Below are 18,366 nucleotides of genomic sequence, written 5' to 3' on the forward strand. Positions count from 1 at the left end.
AATGGGGCAGGGAAGTGGAAGGGAGGCCGGAGCAAACAGTGGCTCAGCGACATATGAGGAGGGCCCTCCCCCCCTCCCTCTCCCTCGCTGCACTCTGCCTGGAGACGTTTGGCTTTGCGTTCACACGTCCCCCCCCCCCCCCTTATCATCGCTTTCTGCGAGGCTTTGCGGCCACACGGGGTTTTGCACGTCTGCGCACGGCCGATAGACAAACGCCACACGGTGCTTCCCCCCGTTCCCTTCACGCCACCCTGGTGCTTCTGCGTACTCGCGACGAGACACGGCGCTTCATGTTTCCCATGGTACGGTAAACAAACTTGCACCGGACCAACATTTTGGGCAACAGTGAGGCGTTGATAGGTTTGGTGGGGAGAAGAAAAAAAAGGTGTGATTTACATTTCAATGGCTTGTTAAATATTCTTTTGTTGAAGTGAATGATGCGTGTTTTTTCTGTACATAAACACAAGCTTTAATTTTGCATGATGTTTTGTATTGCTATTCATATTTAATTTTAAGCATTCATTGACGATTCTATATATTTTTAAGTGATTTGTTTGCATTGGAAGTTATGTTTAAAGCTGCTGTTGATCAAATGTATAGGTTTTTGCAAAATGCATTTGAAAAGACGGGACACTAATGTAAACCAGATACTACAGTACTGTATATTATTTTTTACAACAGTCTATTACAAACACTTGAAACATTGTCTTATGCCGATTGTAGATATTGTACTTCATCCATATCCAAAGAAAATAAATGACATACATCATTCATTAGGACCTGAAAACCACACTTTCCAAAAGATGTTTCTATACAGCCGAACTTAATTTTCTTTTGGAACTCAAACAAAGAATACCTGTCATCTCAAACTGTTGCCAGACCGTACTGGGTCCCGAGCCAGCTCTTAAAATGCTTTTTTTTATAGTATCAGCATGGAAATATGGTTATACTATTACAGAGCCTACTGCATAGAATAAAATATTCTATGGTGCTAATTTTGCAAGCAGTAAACATTCATTGAACGTTTTCTCTATCAACATTAGCATTTACACATAATATGTAAAAAATACTTCCTGTTTTAACCTCTAACAAAGTAAATCTACATTGTACAGCAGCCGTCTGGCCACATATTTTTCATACATATTTCACAGCAAGCAGCATGCATTTTCATTCGTGTGAAATTTGATGAGAAGATCATAAATTGTGTTCATTGCTTGTAGAACAAAGCTCTGTGTCAGAAGGTTAATATAGTAGAACTGACCCGTAGAAACGTGCCCCCTTTTGGGGCTACTAAGCAGCCTATGAACACCGAAGTGAGTAGTGTCATTAATGTGACGTATGCTGGCTGGCTGTCAGTCTGGCAGCGTATAGATTTAGTCACGACAGGTGTGAGACATTCTGAAAAGCTGTGCTTTATTTCTTCCCTGCAGTATATTTCAAACATCAGTGTGCAGCTATGTCAGGAATTTCGTATAACGTAATACTTCTTATCATAACGTGTTTAGACTTCACTTTTTGTTCTGATGTGCAGTTCTATCACCGGTGGAATCCAAAGCGGTTTGTATGAAGAGGTCTTCCCTCTTAGTGAAATAAACAATACTCACAGGCATTTCCCCTTTCGTAAAATCTGGCGTTTGTAGGAATGATACTTAATAACAAGCATTCTTACGATCATTCGCTGTTGGCATTGCCAGGCCTAATCAATTTATGATCATTGGTTTTAGACAATGTCGAGATTTATGACTTCAAACAACAGCTGTTTTGCATATTTCTTTCAAAAGCAGGTGTGGAGGTATTTTTTAATCCATTTTGGCAAAGCGTAAGCGAAATTGAATTCTGGGAGCCATTTGGGCTGCTTGGCTACTGGAAAGTCAGTACCTAGCCCTGCAGAAATGTTGGCAGTCATGCGATAGGGTGGGTGGGTGGTGCAAGAAAGAGGGAGAAAAAAAGGAGAGTGCCAGGAAAATGAGCAGAAGGCAATGTGCAAGCCTAAAGCAATGCGCCTAATATTTGGATTAGGATATAGAGTAATTTGGTTAGTTTTTTTTCACGTGCATACCACTTTAATAATTTATATTGCTCTGGCTTATATTTCACTGTGTGCTAAGCCAGCGTTTAGTCTCAAGATGTATACACATTAGAAGCCGGTAAATTGCACGCAATATATTTTAAAAAAGAAGCATCCTCAGAAAGGGTCGCAGACAGTGCAAGAATGCACAGTCTCATTAATGTTTGCTGGCCCATTCCTTTAACCTCAAGCATCTGTACTTCCTCAACCTAAGAGAGAAAGAAAGACAGTTTTATATATATACAACGTGCAGAATATACGTACATTGTAAAAGTTAAACCTCCAAAGTTCTTGAATAAATATGGTTTACATAAAACCATTTATACGTAAAATGCCATTAAACGTACTTTATTAATTAATTACTGTATACATTGAATGGATGTATTATATGGATGAAAAGAATGTGTAAAAATTTAAACCTGACCATGTTTGTTATAAGAAACTGCAGTAGGCTGACGTTTTGGTTAAGAGACAATCGGACAAACCTTCAGCCACTCCAATGAAATGTCTTTAGTGTTACTCTTGAGGAAGGGGCATTCCTAAAATGCATTAGCCTATTACATGTCTCTTATCAGACTGGTTAATGGTGAACATGCTGTGCGTATCCGTGCATGCTTAACCCTTTGCCAACGTGCATGTACACATACAGGCCGTATTGTCTGTGAATCGACTGTTGGAATGAGAGCCTCGCCACTCCGCACCGGGCCCGTTGAGGGTCATTTGATGATACTTCACCCTGCTTGTCGGTGCGGTTTGGTGACGGTAGGGGGCGAGTAGAAAACAAACGTGGATTTTGCTTCGCTGCCCACAACGCCTGCGACACCTCGACGAGCATAAATACATACATTTAATCGCCATGCTTGTTTGTTTGCCCGATATCGTCAGATGGTTGAAGATAATCAGATTTTGAGCCTAGTAAATGATTTGGATGGGTGATCGGCGTGCATAAAACATACCACTGCCCCTCAGCGTCCTTGAATTGTTCATGTCAACAGCATGTGAGCACAGTACAAAGCTGCAAATACCACCAAGATGATCCACTACTTGCCATTGTACTCAAACAAAGCCTCCTCCATAAGTGGTGACATGTGGCCTAAAGAGACATCACGATTGCCTTGATTGGACCCTGATATACAGATTATTAGCAAATTGAAGATAATTTAAATCAATATAGCCCTTTGTCAATCCACTGCTGTATACATACCTCCCCATGACATGCCAGTCATGAGGTTATCTGACCATATTTCACCATGCTGGTTAGTGCAGAAGCAGGGGACCACAGGACCGGCTCACATATCACTCACCCACGGTCGAGGAGCAAATTCAGGATGCCGGGTTCAAAGTGCAGTGCGCTAATCACTGTTCCATCACTCAATTCCTTATCTTATTCTATGTTACAAAGCCATGGCGATTGTTCTATTCCTCTGCTGAGTATCGTTTTAAGAAATGATTATACAATCGTTGACCATAGCGGATGTTTTGATTTGATACCATCATTTTAAACGTTTTGCCGTCTTTAAAAAAATGTTTTTTAGTTTGGTTTCAGAAGCATAATTATGATGTGCTTGATTTTGTGCAGATATTTAACGTGGCTTGACCCAAAGCATTCACGTGTTGTCACGGCCCCTGTTATCTCGTGCTCCAGTCGCTGGGCTATCGCATGCTACGTAACCGTGGCATTATTCTCCAACCTCCCACACTCGTTCACGTTCACTCTCATTTCGTGAAGCGCCACTCATCGTGGCGGCATTACTCGGCAGTGATTATTCATTGGAGTGCGCGCACACATGCAAGCCGCAGTGTCCTGCTCCAGAGGAAGCTCGGTGGTAAGCATCAGCTGTAAAAACAGAGCCAGCGTTGGGTAATGTAAGACATTTCCTTTAGCCCGAGCGAAGTTTAGCAACTTTTTTTTCCAAGCACAAAATATGGCATGCAGTTTATTATATTCTTCAAAGCTGGTCAAAACTCATCCAACAGATAGTTCCATTACTGAGTCAATATTTTTTTCCCAGGGTGCAATAGGATTATAAAAATAATTTTAAGAAATTCATCTGACTTGTGAGATTTTATCTGTCGTACGTTTTGATGGGTTGTGTAAGAACTTCGTAAACATTTTTACGTGGAGAGACAGATATATGAAGGAAACGTATTGTCTGCCTATCTACGAACGAGAGGGACTCTATAAAGCTCCCTTTATTGGAGCCCCTTGCGCCAACATCAGAATTAAGGAGCGATTGCAGGGCTGCGCCTTTATCTTTTCCCTTCACCTACCAATATCCTGTCTGTCGCCTTCTGTATTGCGCACAGGATGATGGCCGACAACCAAATCAGCGCAAAGTCCTCACCATCGCGGGTGTCAAAAGCGACGCTCACTCTGGAGCTCCCGTCTGTGGCAAGGCCCCCCATGGAGCCGCCTGCCTTTGCCGTCGCTCCACGAAATGCGCGGGCTCCGCTGGGCGCCACGGCGCGGTTTGACGGCAAGGTAAGGGAAAAGAATCAACAGGCCAGGGATCTGCAACAAATCATGGCTTTGGCAGCCTAACAATCGTTAAAAAAGGTCATGGCAGTAAACCCGGTGCAATATTACCCCTTTGTAACCGCAAAGATCGTGCAGTCACTGTGATGCTCATATTGCTGTTCTAAGAACAGAACATGAATGCAGCTTTGAAAATTCTCCAGTTCGACAAAAGAAGCAAGGCTGCAGTTAAAAAGGCTTTTTCACTATCAAGGTGTTTATTTGTATAAACCAACAATTGCATGTGGATATGATTTTGTACATAATGACTTAACTTTTATATTCTGCATATATGAAATATTAATAGATCTAATGGACCATCTTAGTAATGCTGTACAAGCACAGATACAGTGGAAGAGATATTGCCCAAATTGTTAGCTATTCTATTTTTTATAAGCCACTCTTCTTTTGTATGGATTATGTAGAGCAACTAGAGGTTCAGTTATAAGTGATTTAGCCATTCAATTGTTGTGTTTGAGAGTTGGCAAATTATAGATACAATCTTAATTTAGGAGCTTTCGTGACTGCAGGAATTATTCTTTGGTTCTTTTCGGTTAAGTCACGTCTAAAAATAAAATAATAAATTAAAATAACATATTACTTGTTATTTTAATTTATTATTTTATTTTTATGTTATTTTAATTTATTATTTTATTTTTAGACGTGACTTATCCGAAAAGAACCAATAAATTATAGATACACCTTCTTCACATTTATACTTGTGGCAGTGCAGAATTGTGCATTTGGTGTCCAGATCTTCCATAGTTTGTGCGAATCTGGTTAAATGTTGCCCATTGTTTCCATAAAAGATTGGAGCCATGCAGTTTGGTGGTGGGGTTATTGATCACGTGTTTGTTGGGCATGTTCCTTGAAGCCCACAAAATGGTCCGTGCCCTTTTGGTGCTCAAATTCACATCACGCGGAGCCTGTGCACATTTACAAGATGGCTTTCTGGATCTCAGCCATGATTGTTGGATATTGTTCAGCTCATCGACGAATGGCAGGTATGGCTCAGCTTCTGATCGGTGCAGTCAACAGTGTTGTGGCATCGCAGCTGCTTGCGTTGTGGCCGAAACGTCGTGATAATTATTTTATTATGTTTTATTTTATAATTTTATTATTTCCCTTCTACGTGACTTTACCGAAAGAACCAAGAAGTTGAGTCCTGCAGGAGTCAAGTTGCCTGTCAGTGTATATTGAGAATATGAAAATGGCACAATCAGTGTTGCTATTAAACTAGGCAAATCTGTAGACTTCAGTTGTTGATGATAGTGACACACAAACCTGTATGTGTCCTGAGGCTAAATAGGCTCAAAATAATCTAATAGAGCCAAAGTTATTTTTTTTTCTCCATAATAGCTTTGGAAAGGGTGAAAAGAAAGTACCACCAGAGCATTGGTCAAGTGGTAGCATTATTACAGCTCACTAAGTGGAATTCCTTTGATCAAGACAAACATAATTAGCTGAAGTGTTTGTAACCTGTCAAAAAAATGTGCCCAGTGTAGACAAGCTTCGCATAGTTAATGATTATGGTCCATAATAGACGTTTTTTGAGTTAGTGTTAAACTAATTATGGTCCAGATATGAAGTCGTTTATGACATTTCCCCGTTCCCCCGCCCCCCGCACTGAAATTGATAGATCATTTTTCAGCTGGGAATGCTAATACTAACTTACTTAAAGTATGTTATTACAGTGTTTTACTCACACGATGTCTGAAGTTGGTCAACTGTGTTGGCCATCAGTGAAAACAACTATTAAATTAGACTAAAGTCCAAGACATCGACTCCGTCTTATCCAGAATGTTCAGAAGTTTAGAAGGTAGAGCGATCACAGAAAAAAAAAAACCTTGGCCTGCAACGAAGTGCACATAATTGACTTAAATGGTGGTTGAAAATAATCATTCTCAACCTAAATGATTGGTGTATACTTATAGTTGATGGATAAAGGCCTCTCCACAGTGTGTGTTAGTTCACCAGAATTGTTTGACCATGCTTTACCCTGCTGGTCAGTGTGGGTTGACAAAGGGGAAGCCCCAGGCTGGTTCAGATATTGCTCAAATTTAATGTAATCAAACATAAGATAATATAGTATAACAATTAAAAACTGTCCCTCTGTATCACCACAAAAATATGAATGGCATTGCAGTTTATTGGCACGCCGATCTTTCAGACTCATATTAATGAGCAACATTTGTTTAAGCACGCAAACTGAGGACTGGTTTTACCCTTCTGGGTCTCATCATCAGATCAGAGTCCGTTGTACTAAAAAAAATACTGCTTGCTTACCGATGGCCAATATTAAATATCGGCGTTTGTTAACTTACCTCCAGACCTCGTGACCTCCCCCCCCCCCACGTTACAGCTTTCTGTGACTGCCAGTTATCAGGTGCATGCAGTGTGCAGTGACCATGTACATTGAAAATACTGGCAATTCCAACAAGGGCGACCGCAGGGCGACGGGAGGACTGGAATTGAGAAACGTATGTAGAGACAGAGCCCTGGCTGATGGCATTTGGTGAATGAGTGATATTTGTTTAGCACCTCTGATTCTGCTGATGACCCTGGAAGAGTGAAGCCAAACCAGGATTTGCTTACTTAAACATTTGCTGCTGGTTAATGTGTCTGAAAAGCTAAGTAGGATGATAGACTGGAATAGATTTCGTATTTATTTGGAGATAGAGAACAACAGTTTTTTAAAATAAATATAGTCGAATTAGCTGTACTAAAGTACTACATGATTATATAATAAATGCACTTGATGGTACTGTGGAGGTCATTAATTCTTTATAACACTACCTGTATTTCTATAAAACTAACTGTTCTGTTTGGTATGGCTCTTGACCCGCAAGTATTGCCACCAACGCATGAGCGTGTTGCCAGCACATCTGACTTGGAGTTGTAAATGCCATCTTAACGTACGGCAATGTAAAATAAGTGACGAAAACGATGAGGATTTCATCGGCAACTGATGTTTGGTGTGTAAATCTTTTCAATAAGGGTTATCCTGCAAAGCTTGATAACCCAAATGCATTTTCTTTCAGATATCCCATGGTAACTTCATCACAAGAGTTTTTCCACTTTCATTGTATCACTTCTCTAGAGATGGCCACACAATGAACCTAATACATCACAATTTTTTTCATCGTCGTAAGTTTTCAAGTCTCTCTCGGACTCTCCTCAAAGGGGACAATCCGTAACATGAGGCTTTTGAAGGGTGCTCATTTCAAAGTACATTTTGGTCTGAAGCAAAATAATAATCGCCCCCACTATTGCTTTGAAGAATTGTGTTTCATTTCATCAGAATAAAACATCTTTATATGAATGTATAGGTCCCAGTTTTATTTTCATTATCTCATGTGGACTTTGGGGTACCTAATAAAATGCACGAATTGTCCTTTGTTCTTGACAAAAGCAGATGGCCTTTTGCTTACGAAAAAAATAATTCTGGCATTTTTTTCGTGCTCATGTGTTTCCTTACTGTTTTATAAGTATTTTTTTTTGCTTTGCAAATGCCTCCCTCCATGGCTCCCTGCTGTGCCTAATTACCCACTGATTAACTGCAACCTGCAGCCATATGGTTATTTTTAAGATGGCAACATGGTAAGGTTAGAATAAGATGTATTGTGGGGAACACATAAAAGGGAAAATGAATAGCAGACCGTTCAATCTCCGGTATTTTGACGTTAATGCACTTCATCAAGTGCACTTGGAAGCCTTCCAAGCCAAACAATATAGTAGTGTCTTTTATCACACTGAGAGGTTTATAGGATCGTTACTGAGTGGCATAAAATGTTTCTGCAACACATACCAATTAATATTATTTGGCCAATAAAAGCAATACATAACACAACTGCTTTGTATACTATCATACAGCAGCAAATCTTTGTTTATATTTGACCTGAGACTCGATGCCGGCCTTTTTAAATGATACATTGTTGCAAAGGTAGCTCAGCTAGGTCGCAGCTTGTTGCAGAGGCCCGCAGTTGAGACCCAGCAGGCTGCCCTGGTATTATTGTGGGAGTATTCACCATAAACACACGTGCTGTCCTCTTAAATGTAGACGTTAAAGATCCCCTAACTGCATTCAAAATTAGTAGACCATTGTTCACCGGTGTCATGGCCCAAATATGAAAAATAATTCCCATATACAGGCCAGGTGCTGAGTCATCTTGTGCCATACAGGGACAGCTCCCACTGGGGTGAGGGGGGTTTTGAAATTTGAGCTGAAATGTGATGTAAGTCACGAATTGCGTGTAAAGGGCTCTGAGGTGCCTCGGCCTAAAGGACGTTACATTTTAAATAAAGAAATAATGCGGAAGGGTTCTGGCACGAAAGAGGGATTGTAGCACGAGCCACAATCAGGGTTTGCGTGAGATCATAACAACTTGACATTGGCAATCTCCAAGACAGGTCAAAACACTTCTCTTTCTGCTTCTTACCTCGAATTCCCTCCTACTATCGTCTGTTTTCCCAAGCTCTTATCACCTTCCTCAATTCTAAAAACACGTTAACTCTTTGGCAGTGCTGTTTATTGCTGGTGTTGCACACTCGAAATGAAGGACGTGGGCAGGTGCTCCAAATCGAGGGCAAACACAATTATTGTGGATAATCTGTAAAATGCAACAGCACGTGTGTCACACACAGCAATCTTCAACCGAGTCGCCATTAACCATGTGACGGGTGTACACGTCCGGTTAATCAATAACCCTTCCAGCCGCCTACAGGCCCAACTCCGTTATCGCATGCTGGTGTACACACATGCATTGAGGTGCTGCACGGCACATAAGGACTTTCACAAAGTTACACTTTAATCCCTTGCTGCTGCACGAGAAAATAATTAAAAGAGTGGTCCATTCCTAATGTGCCACACTGGCCACTTGATGTCTTTGGCCTTTGGGCCGTGCTTAGCATCTGTGTAATAAATAAAAATGCACGTTAAAACCCTGTTCACTTCAACAAAACAAAGATCTCGGTAGAGCATTTAGTGCAGATTTGAGAAAACAAAATTCACAGTTTTTTTATGCACTTTGCATCAATTGCTCATACAGTATGTCGTATGGCGCACTCCATAACTATGCCGTATGATATGACTGTGGAACAAACGAGATGCACATTTCACTTTTGGTGGGAATCTCAGGCATGTGCGTGTATGACGTGTCCTCGCTTTGCCTTTGCTGCATACCTCATCTAACCCTCTCTCGGCGGACGCCTGCATGCTTGCCTCCTCTTCGAGAGAACATCAAACGAAAAGCGGTGCCAATATCATCCAGCTTTGAGATTCAACGCGGGGCCATGTAAAGAAAGCTTCATGTTGTGTTTGATTCTCATTGGAGAGATACGCCTACAATGCAATGCTGGCTGAGAAGATACTTGAGGTTGCATGTGGTTTCTCTTGCTGCAAGTGACATGGCTTAATTACTCACGTCTCACATGAAATATACGTAGCATGCCACTTCACATAAGAACAAACCCTAACATGACGGAAGGTGTATAGTGTGCTATTTGTCGAGAAGTTTATGCGAACTAAACCCCTTTTCCTGATATGTTTGACTTGCCGGAATATTTGTGCATTATGGAGACATTTCGCAGCGTCCTTTAGTCCTTGATTCAACCCTAACCAAAAAAAGCCCCCATGTTAAACCCTCATGTGACCCTGTGCAATGCAGAGCAAAATATGTTCTTGATAATCTTCGATGATTAATGTGCAATTTTTCTTTACCAATGTAAGGCTAAGACTTGGAAACTAGCTCGTGAGCAGGCGCTAGGGGCATAATTCACATCGCGGCATCGTGAGCGATGGCAATGGCTTGGGGTAGGGCCTTTATTCATCAGTGGGTTGATCATGACTGATAACGATAGTGAAGACTTGGGAAAGTTTAATTTCCCCCGTGTCCAGGAGAGGGTGCTCGTGTCTTGACGGCGAGTGCGAGTGCGACGCAAGGCACTTTCAAGGCACGCCAGGGTGTAGCGGTTTCAGTGAAATCAAATGTCAGCAGCTGAACCTGCATTTGTTCGGTCGAGCACAAGGAGGCAGTGCCCGTTCGCTCTGTGTCTCACACAGCGCCCGTGGTAATTACGCCTAGCTGGGTCCATGTGCGGTAACAGCAGTGTCTTTAGAGTTAGCTGGGCCCATGTGCGGTAACAGCAGTGTCTTTAGAGTTGCCTGACTAAGTCGCATAAAACTAAAAGTTTTTTTTTATTTCACCAGATAAGGCCCACTGAGTTTTATAGGGCTTATTTAAAAGAGACACAGCCACAAAGCATCGCTCAACAAACTGGCTTATTGTGTTGGGATTTATAGCAGCCAAATACTCTAAACGCATGTTTCTAAATATGTAGGGAAAAACCGGAGGACCCAGAGAAAATATCACACGACCATGGTGAGAAAATTCTAATTCCAAATATACAGAGGCATCAGGGTCAGAATCGAACCCACGATCTCCTGCATATCAGGCGAGGGAGTTAACATCTCACCACTGCAGCACATGCATGGGTTGGGAGGGCCCAGTCATGAAGACTTCGTGTTATGGGATGACAAACTAAGGCAATTTGGTTATGCGTGAGAGTGAAGTTGTTGGCACTGGACTTGGCAGCTGTTACATCAACATGGATGGATGTCTTCACCTAGCAGCGAATGATGAAAGTAACATAACGTAGCAGTAAAAAAAACACTTTTACATGACATATATTAAATATAAAACGGTGCATGAATTAATGATTGTATTTGATTCTTATACTTTTGGCACACGCATCGATCATGCGCGTGATAATCGATTGATGATGGACGAAACTGAAATGCAAATGATATGCTCATGTTACAATTAGGGGTCATGTAGCGAATACAATTATACAACTGATGGATACAAATTAGAAGCAATACTATTGAGACAATAACATCCAGGCAAGAGAAAATTGATTCTTTAATCATATCACAACATATTTGTGACAATTGATAAAAAAAATTTGAGGGTTAAATTGCTTTTATTGAAAATTATCATCATTATAATGATCTATCCACCTCTGAATGAAGGCTTCCCCATTATTATCCCAACCCTCGCAGTCTTGCGATGAACATGAGCCGATTTCTTCATTCCATCTCCGCGGAGGCGTTCCCCTCGGGCTTCTGCATTGCTTTGGTTGCCATTACCGTCACCAGCATCGTACATCGGCAATCATTTCCTTCTGCCCATGAGGTGTCCACTTACTTTCCTTAACAGCCAACACGGAGTTTTTAATTTGCATTCGTTCTCTGATCCATGTGTTTCTCTCTCTGGATCTCAGGATAATTCACAACATCCATCTCTCCATGCCTTTTTTTCTGCATAGCTTTCAGCCTTTTGTACCATTTCTTGCAAGTGCCCATGTTTCTGATCCATATGTCAAAGTAGGTAATGTGCCATGTTTGAACATTTCAATCTGTGTTCAAGCACATAGTTATGTTGCTTTTCTTGATCAAATTCAGCTTTCCAAAGGCACTGCACCCTGCTCTTGTTTGCCTCTTTATTTCATTATTTGTATTCACATATGATTTCAACAGTCTTTCCAGGTGTACATGTGTCCTGCTGTGCTCTTCCAGTGGCGTAGATGCAACAATTGTTTCCTTGTGTTTGGAGAACTTTCTGCAAGTAACTTGTGTTTGGCTCATACCCATCTTAAGCCTGATAGTGCAGCCCTGGATCTTGATATCGTTAAGTTCTTCAGTCATTCCCTGTAATTAATTTCTATTGGTTATAATGACCACGCCATCGGCGTATCTGAGGCGATCAATACCCTTTCCCACTGATGTATATGCGTTACAATTTTAGTAAAACGTCTTACAATGTTGGTGAGGGTGTATCTCCTTGCCTGACTCCTCATCTGATTTGCATTTTGTTACTTTACACACGTAATCTTAGTGTGGCAGCCATCCACATTTGAGCGATTGCCTTTCTGTTTAAACACAGAGGGAATAAGTCCGCTAATTGTGTTACATCTGGTCCCACTTTATAAACGATTACCACAGTTAATCATTCTATCTAGTGCGGGAGCATTCCCTCTTCTTATCCTACAGAGGGCATTGGTTAATTTTCCAAAGTGTACCATCTGCAATTTCTTCTTCTTTGAAAAAAAAAGATTGATTTGGTGCATATATGATTATTTTGTATGCAGATCTGCAAGGAAATGACTACAGTACTAGCTTTACAATTATGTCGCTATCATGGCCGATGGACAAGAGTGGTATCAGAATAGCAGCCAAAGAAGAAACATATCCAGACGAGAACATCCCCAATATGGAGATGGAGAGATACGATCAGTTCATGTGCAAGCGCGAGATGGATTGTGGTATTGCAGCACTGCACGTAATGGCGTAGGTGTGGGGGACCCTTTCACCCAGCAGTAAATAAAGTATGGGTCATGTTGATGAACGTTTAATGAAGTTTGTTAAGAATATCACGGCATTACAGTGCAGGCATTAACCACCACCACCACCACCACCAGAGCTGCCTCATTCATATGGATGAGAAATACAAAACGTACATTGAAAGGGACTATACAAACCTTATATTAATGTAACAGCTGATGAAACACAAAATACCATGGGAAAAAATCAAAGCACTATATCTTCATAATTAAACGGAAAATGACTGGAGAACATGCGTTGAATCGGAATATTTTGAAGTTCACGGCTTAGTAGCAAGGGGGTGCTGTGTTGTCATGGGTGCGCTCCCATGTATTTGCGCGCTCTAATGACAGGATGTACTTTGCTCGGTGGTAATTGCTCTCTACAACATGTGCGGGGGTTGTTTTGAAGAGTCGCGGACATACGTTGGAAGCAAATGGCAGGAAAGTCTGCCATCAAGGGATCGAGTGAAAAAAAGAGTACGGGGCTGTAATGGTCGCCTTTTAAATAATGTTTGGAAAAATGGATTACGACTTATTTTGGTAGGCAATTGATGTCATTGTGTACTACAAAGCTCTCTATTGGGTTTTAAAGATTACACGACACCTATATATTACACATGTAGGTGGTATCTCAAAGTAGAATAGCACCATTTTATACGTGGAAAAGTAATTCCATATGTTATTGAAGTTGCAAGACAAAAGTCACATTTGATGTAATGGTTTCATACATCAGAGTATTACGATCAATGCTGGCTGTATATTGGCGAAAGCAAGTTCAGTGATTTTCGTAAATATTAAAAAACATCCATGATTGTATGTGAACAATGTGAACATATTGTTGTTTGAAGGGTATCACAGGCTGGAATAAAGAGACATGTCTAGCAGGTAATGCTTCCCAGCAAGTGGTTAGCTTCATTCTCATGTCAATGCGTTTATGCTCAGTGGCATGAAATTAGTTCCATATATGGTAAAAAAAAGGGTTTTATAATTTAATGTTGCATCACCATGGTTTGGATAAGTAAGATTATGTACTTGAGTCTATTGCATGAATTTCTATTTTAATGGAATACTTGACACCTTCAAAAGTACATTCTGTGTTGCTGCTGTTTTCAGTTATTTAGAGTAAAAAATATTCCCATGCCTTGCTTAATGGGAAACTGAAATATCGTATCAATCAGAGATATGGACCTTGCCAAGGCAGCAGCGTCTGCAGAGGTACAAAAAAAACGGTCTGTGCAAGCAGCAAAGGTGAAGGAGATTGCAGTGTATGGTTTACAGTACACAGGAAGGGAACTTCTTTCCTCCGTGCAATCTGAAAAAAAACATTCCCTAAAATGGTGTGGCACTGTGAGGCACTGGTGGCTAAAGCTCGCCTTTTCTGGCTATGACTTGGCACTGGCGTAACAAAAAAAATTCCGAGCCAGCTGAAATATGAAATGTTTGAAAGAGACTGGAAAGTTTTTCTACTTGCTTTAAAAGGACACAAATTCAATGCATTTACAAGAGTGCATGGTGACCTTATCTGTCTGCTCAACACCCCTGAGTTTAAATAACTGCAGGAAAACTGCGTCTTCTTTTTGTTCCTATATTAAAACCATTAGACCATTAGCGCCCTGACTTTTTCTCAGTGTGACGCGGCTACACTGCTCAATGGCAGTTTGATTTTTTTTACCGTGAATTGCGTTGAAAATGACACAAAAGCGTACACCTTTCACATTATTTGGAAAAAAATGAAATGGGAATAGAAAAAAGATAAATCTTTCCTAATCCAAAGTAGTGTGTGCATTATTGATATGATATCTAAACATAATTAATCTTGGGTTTATTAATTGTAACATTTGTTTCAATAACGTTCAGTGGATGGCAGAAATGCAGTGGGGCAGGGAGTGACAAATTAAGAAGGTCGACGTCCATCAGCGATGCGCTGCACCAACAATGGTGGTGACCACAAGAGTTGTCGCTAACAAACACCGTCCTCTTGTCACCAGGGTCAACTGTGAGATCCATCAAAGAGCATTACACTGGTCAACAAAAAAAAAGTATTTTTCTGGCCTGGACTTTTGCAGCTGTTTTAGACTAATGTCAGGGTGCTGATTCCAAATCTGATCTCAGATTTGCTCTATCACATCTCATTTTTATGCTATCGGCATACCCCATTTTCATTGATTTTACCCGAAATTAACTCTGTCACTTATGATTGCAAGTTGTTGCGAGTCAGTGACTGCTTTAGTGTTTAAATATGGTGCTGTATTTTTAGGATAGTGTGTTTATAATATCATTTTATGTAGATATCCACGTTTATTTAATATTTTTCTTCTGCAGTTTTTATTGAAAATGCAATATTTGATATCTCAAAAACCTGACAAAAACTGATGCCAGATTTGGAATCAGCACCCCAAAATTACCTTAAAACCGTTGGAATACCTTATGCCAGAAAAAGTGTGTTGACCAGTGAATTATTGCTGCTGATATCATATGTGTTTCCACCTCAGTCACGCATTGGGATACAAGGATGGAATTCGCATTATAAATTTGAATTAATATACCATGTGCAAATAAAAAGCTATTCATTAGATTGTATGTTGTTACTGACCAATGCGTCCTAAGAAGAAAGTTTTCAATGAGTGTCGTGCCAGCAGTGACATGGATCAGAAATGTGGAAATTAGCAAAGGCAATGGAACAAAAGTTGAGAAGTACACAAAGAAGCATGGCGAGAAGCATGCTAGATTGCATGCTAGATTGAAAATAATTTCTTTAGAACTTTTTTTACGTGTTTAGTTTGTTGTCCTTCCCGCACATCTCTGATTAGCAGGTTGGCAACGTACGGTGCGAAAGAAGTGCAACATACATACTTCGAATCGCACTGAGAAACTGAAAGAGGGACGCATGAATCAGGGAATAAGCTCCAATTTTAGAATTCATATTGAGAGCATTATTGCACATCGCTAGATGGGATGATGGCCGATGGACGAGACTGGTGATTGACTGGCTGCTGAAGGAAATAACGCGTCGGAGATGGAGGGATGACATTAGTTCATATACAGGAGTGAGATGAATGGTGGCGTCGATAGATCCCGAGGGATGGCGTCAGCATGGGGAAGCCTTGATCCAGCAGCGGATAGACAATGGCTGATGATGATTTCACTAAAACTTACACATTTCTATTTGAACGCCACACGTTTGTTATCTAAAAATGATTATCGTTTTGTTTTAAAAACTAGATGAAATCGAGGATAAGATCTTAAGCACGTTCCTGTTACTGGGTATGTGTGGCGTGTCGCGCCCATCCCAGGTGAGAGGGAACCCCGAGCCGCAGGTGCTGTGGTTCAGGAATGGGCAGCCGCTCGCAGCGGGGGAACACTTCCGCGTGGAACGAAGCTCCAGGGGCGCCTTCAGCCTGGAGGTTGTGGGCCTCGGGGAGGACGACTCCGGCAAGTACCTGTGCGAAGCGAGGAATGAGGCCGGGACGAGGCAGATCACGGTGGAGCTCAAAGTGGAAGGTGACGTTCAGCATTTGACGCAACGATCGGCGTTTGACGCGACGTGACGAGAGCACTGCAGCTTGTCCGGGTTCGTGTGTTCTGTGTGGTGACGTGGGGAGTGGGAACACTACGGTTAGCGAGCCGCGTTACGGACCCGGCAACCCGAGGTCGATTCCCGCTCACCGCCAACACCAGTGAGGATTCTCTGAACCGGTCCTGGGCCTCTCCTCGGTCAGCTCAGCCTCATATGAGTACCTGGTATGGTGTGTAAACATCGCCACTTAGGAGAAAAAGGCGGCTGGGTGTAGTGTTTGTCATGCACCCCCCCTCGTGTTCCTTGTCAGCCTTCGTAGGTGCTCGCTAACAGCACTTGCCTCAATAGTCTGGTAAGGCTATACGGGGGATTTTGTCTTTGTATAGGTTTGTGTGCGTGTGACGTGCACTTATTGAAATCCTCCAATTATCAAAACGAAATTAACGATTCATCGATTCATCATCGACGCTGCATATCTACTTTTGGATGTTTTTCTTCTTCCTCCAGGTTGTGATGCAGAAAAAAAATCCCTCGTGGCCAGTGCCAAGTTATCCAGGTACCTGATGCGTGGCACCATTTCAGCGAGTGGTAAAAAGGGAAACTGACCAAAACGCATATTTCTATGTTGCAAATATAATTGTTTGAAAGTGAGAAATGTATGACACTTTACCCAGAGGTGTCTTTGTCAATGTACGTCTTTGTTCCGTCATCCTGACAGATTTCCAATTCCACCGGTGGAGAGCAGGCCAAGTATATGGGGAGAAAGCCCTCCGAAGTTTGTCAACAAGCCCTCAAGGGCTGTAGTGCGAGAGGGACAGGGTGGAAAATTCAACTGCAAAATCACTGGACGACCACAGCCCCAAGTCACCTGGAGAAAGGTGTGCGGTCGCCTTAAATGCATTTGCTTATCCCTTGTTTCTTAAAGAATGATTCAGTAGTCATTCTTTACAGCCCTTTGAAAATCAACTGCTGGATGAAGGCGTCCCCATACTATTTATTCATGGAGGTTCTCTGAAAAAAACCTCACCACTGGTCAGCGTGATGTTAGCCATGGCTTGGAATCAAACATGTGGACAGGTTCAGAGGGCAACGTACTGGCCACTACTCCCTTGCTCCCCCTCTCCCCTTATGCCTTGCTCATTTGATATGTCGAAATTATCCTTGCAAGGATTGTCATTGTGCAATTAGCATAGGGTAACTCCATTGCTTGCTCAAACGTCAGCTCTAAAAATGGCATGTCTATGATTGTGCCTAGGGAGACACAGAGCTGCACAGTGATGGGCATTTCAAGGTTTACGAGAAGTCAAGTTTACACTTTCTGGAGGTCTTGGACGTGAAAGAGGAAGACTCGGGTGTGTACACGTGCACCATCACAAACTCAGCTGGGAAAGCAAGTGCATCGGCTGAACTGATCGTTCAAATTTCTAATGGTAAGGTTTTATCCAATAATAACTGCTTATTTAGATTACTCTTAACATGTATGTTGCCGTATTTCATGTGCATGCACGGTGTTTCAGATGAAGGCTGGCTTATTTAAGTACAGAGTGGGTTGAGTGTTTTCCGTCATATTTACAGGTTTTCTTAGGGTTCTCAAATCATTCATAAATGGTAATGGAAAAGCATCCCAATGCAGGATCCTACCGAAAAAGAATATTGAAACTCAGTGAGGCTTTCATGGGATTATAATTGTCATTAGAATGTTTAAAAATATTTTTCTACTTTGGAATTTAAAGTGTGTTTAATTCGTCATGATCTTTAAGCTGCTGAATGATGGCCTCCCACATCATCCCTGTATCTCATCACCTCACTCTTGCACATTAGCTCTTATCACTCCATCTCTCATTGCGCGAATAAACATGATGAGAAGCATATTTTAAATTGCAC

General features: G+C 41.5%; 1 protein-coding gene across 3 annotated transcripts in view; it reads left to right on the forward strand.

The window, feature by feature from the left end:
• MYLK (myosin light chain kinase) overlaps positions 1 to 18,366 on the forward strand; it is a 55,683-nt gene that overhangs the window by 15,059 nt on the left and 22,258 nt on the right. For 2 of the 3 annotated variants that reach the window (XM_061557182.1, XM_061557181.1), the window contains exons 3-7: positions 4,376 to 4,550; positions 16,259 to 16,466; positions 16,990 to 17,038; positions 17,201 to 17,360; positions 17,738 to 17,912. In XM_061557182.1, the coding sequence (XP_061413166.1) occupies positions 4,376 to 4,550; positions 16,259 to 16,466; positions 16,990 to 17,038; positions 17,201 to 17,360; positions 17,738 to 17,912 (767 nt within the window). Of the gene's footprint in view, positions 1 to 182; positions 303 to 4,375; positions 4,551 to 16,258; positions 16,467 to 16,989; positions 17,039 to 17,200; positions 17,361 to 17,737; positions 17,913 to 18,366 lie in introns of those variants that run through there. The other variant, XM_061557183.1, reaches the window with a different exon arrangement.

This window comes from Lethenteron reissneri, chromosome 23 (assembly GCF_015708825.2).
Source record: "Lethenteron reissneri isolate LAM-NWPU_2019-01 chromosome 23, ASM1570882v1, whole genome shotgun sequence".
Lineage (NCBI taxonomy): Eukaryota > Metazoa > Chordata > Hyperoartia > Petromyzontiformes > Petromyzontidae > Lethenteron > Lethenteron reissneri.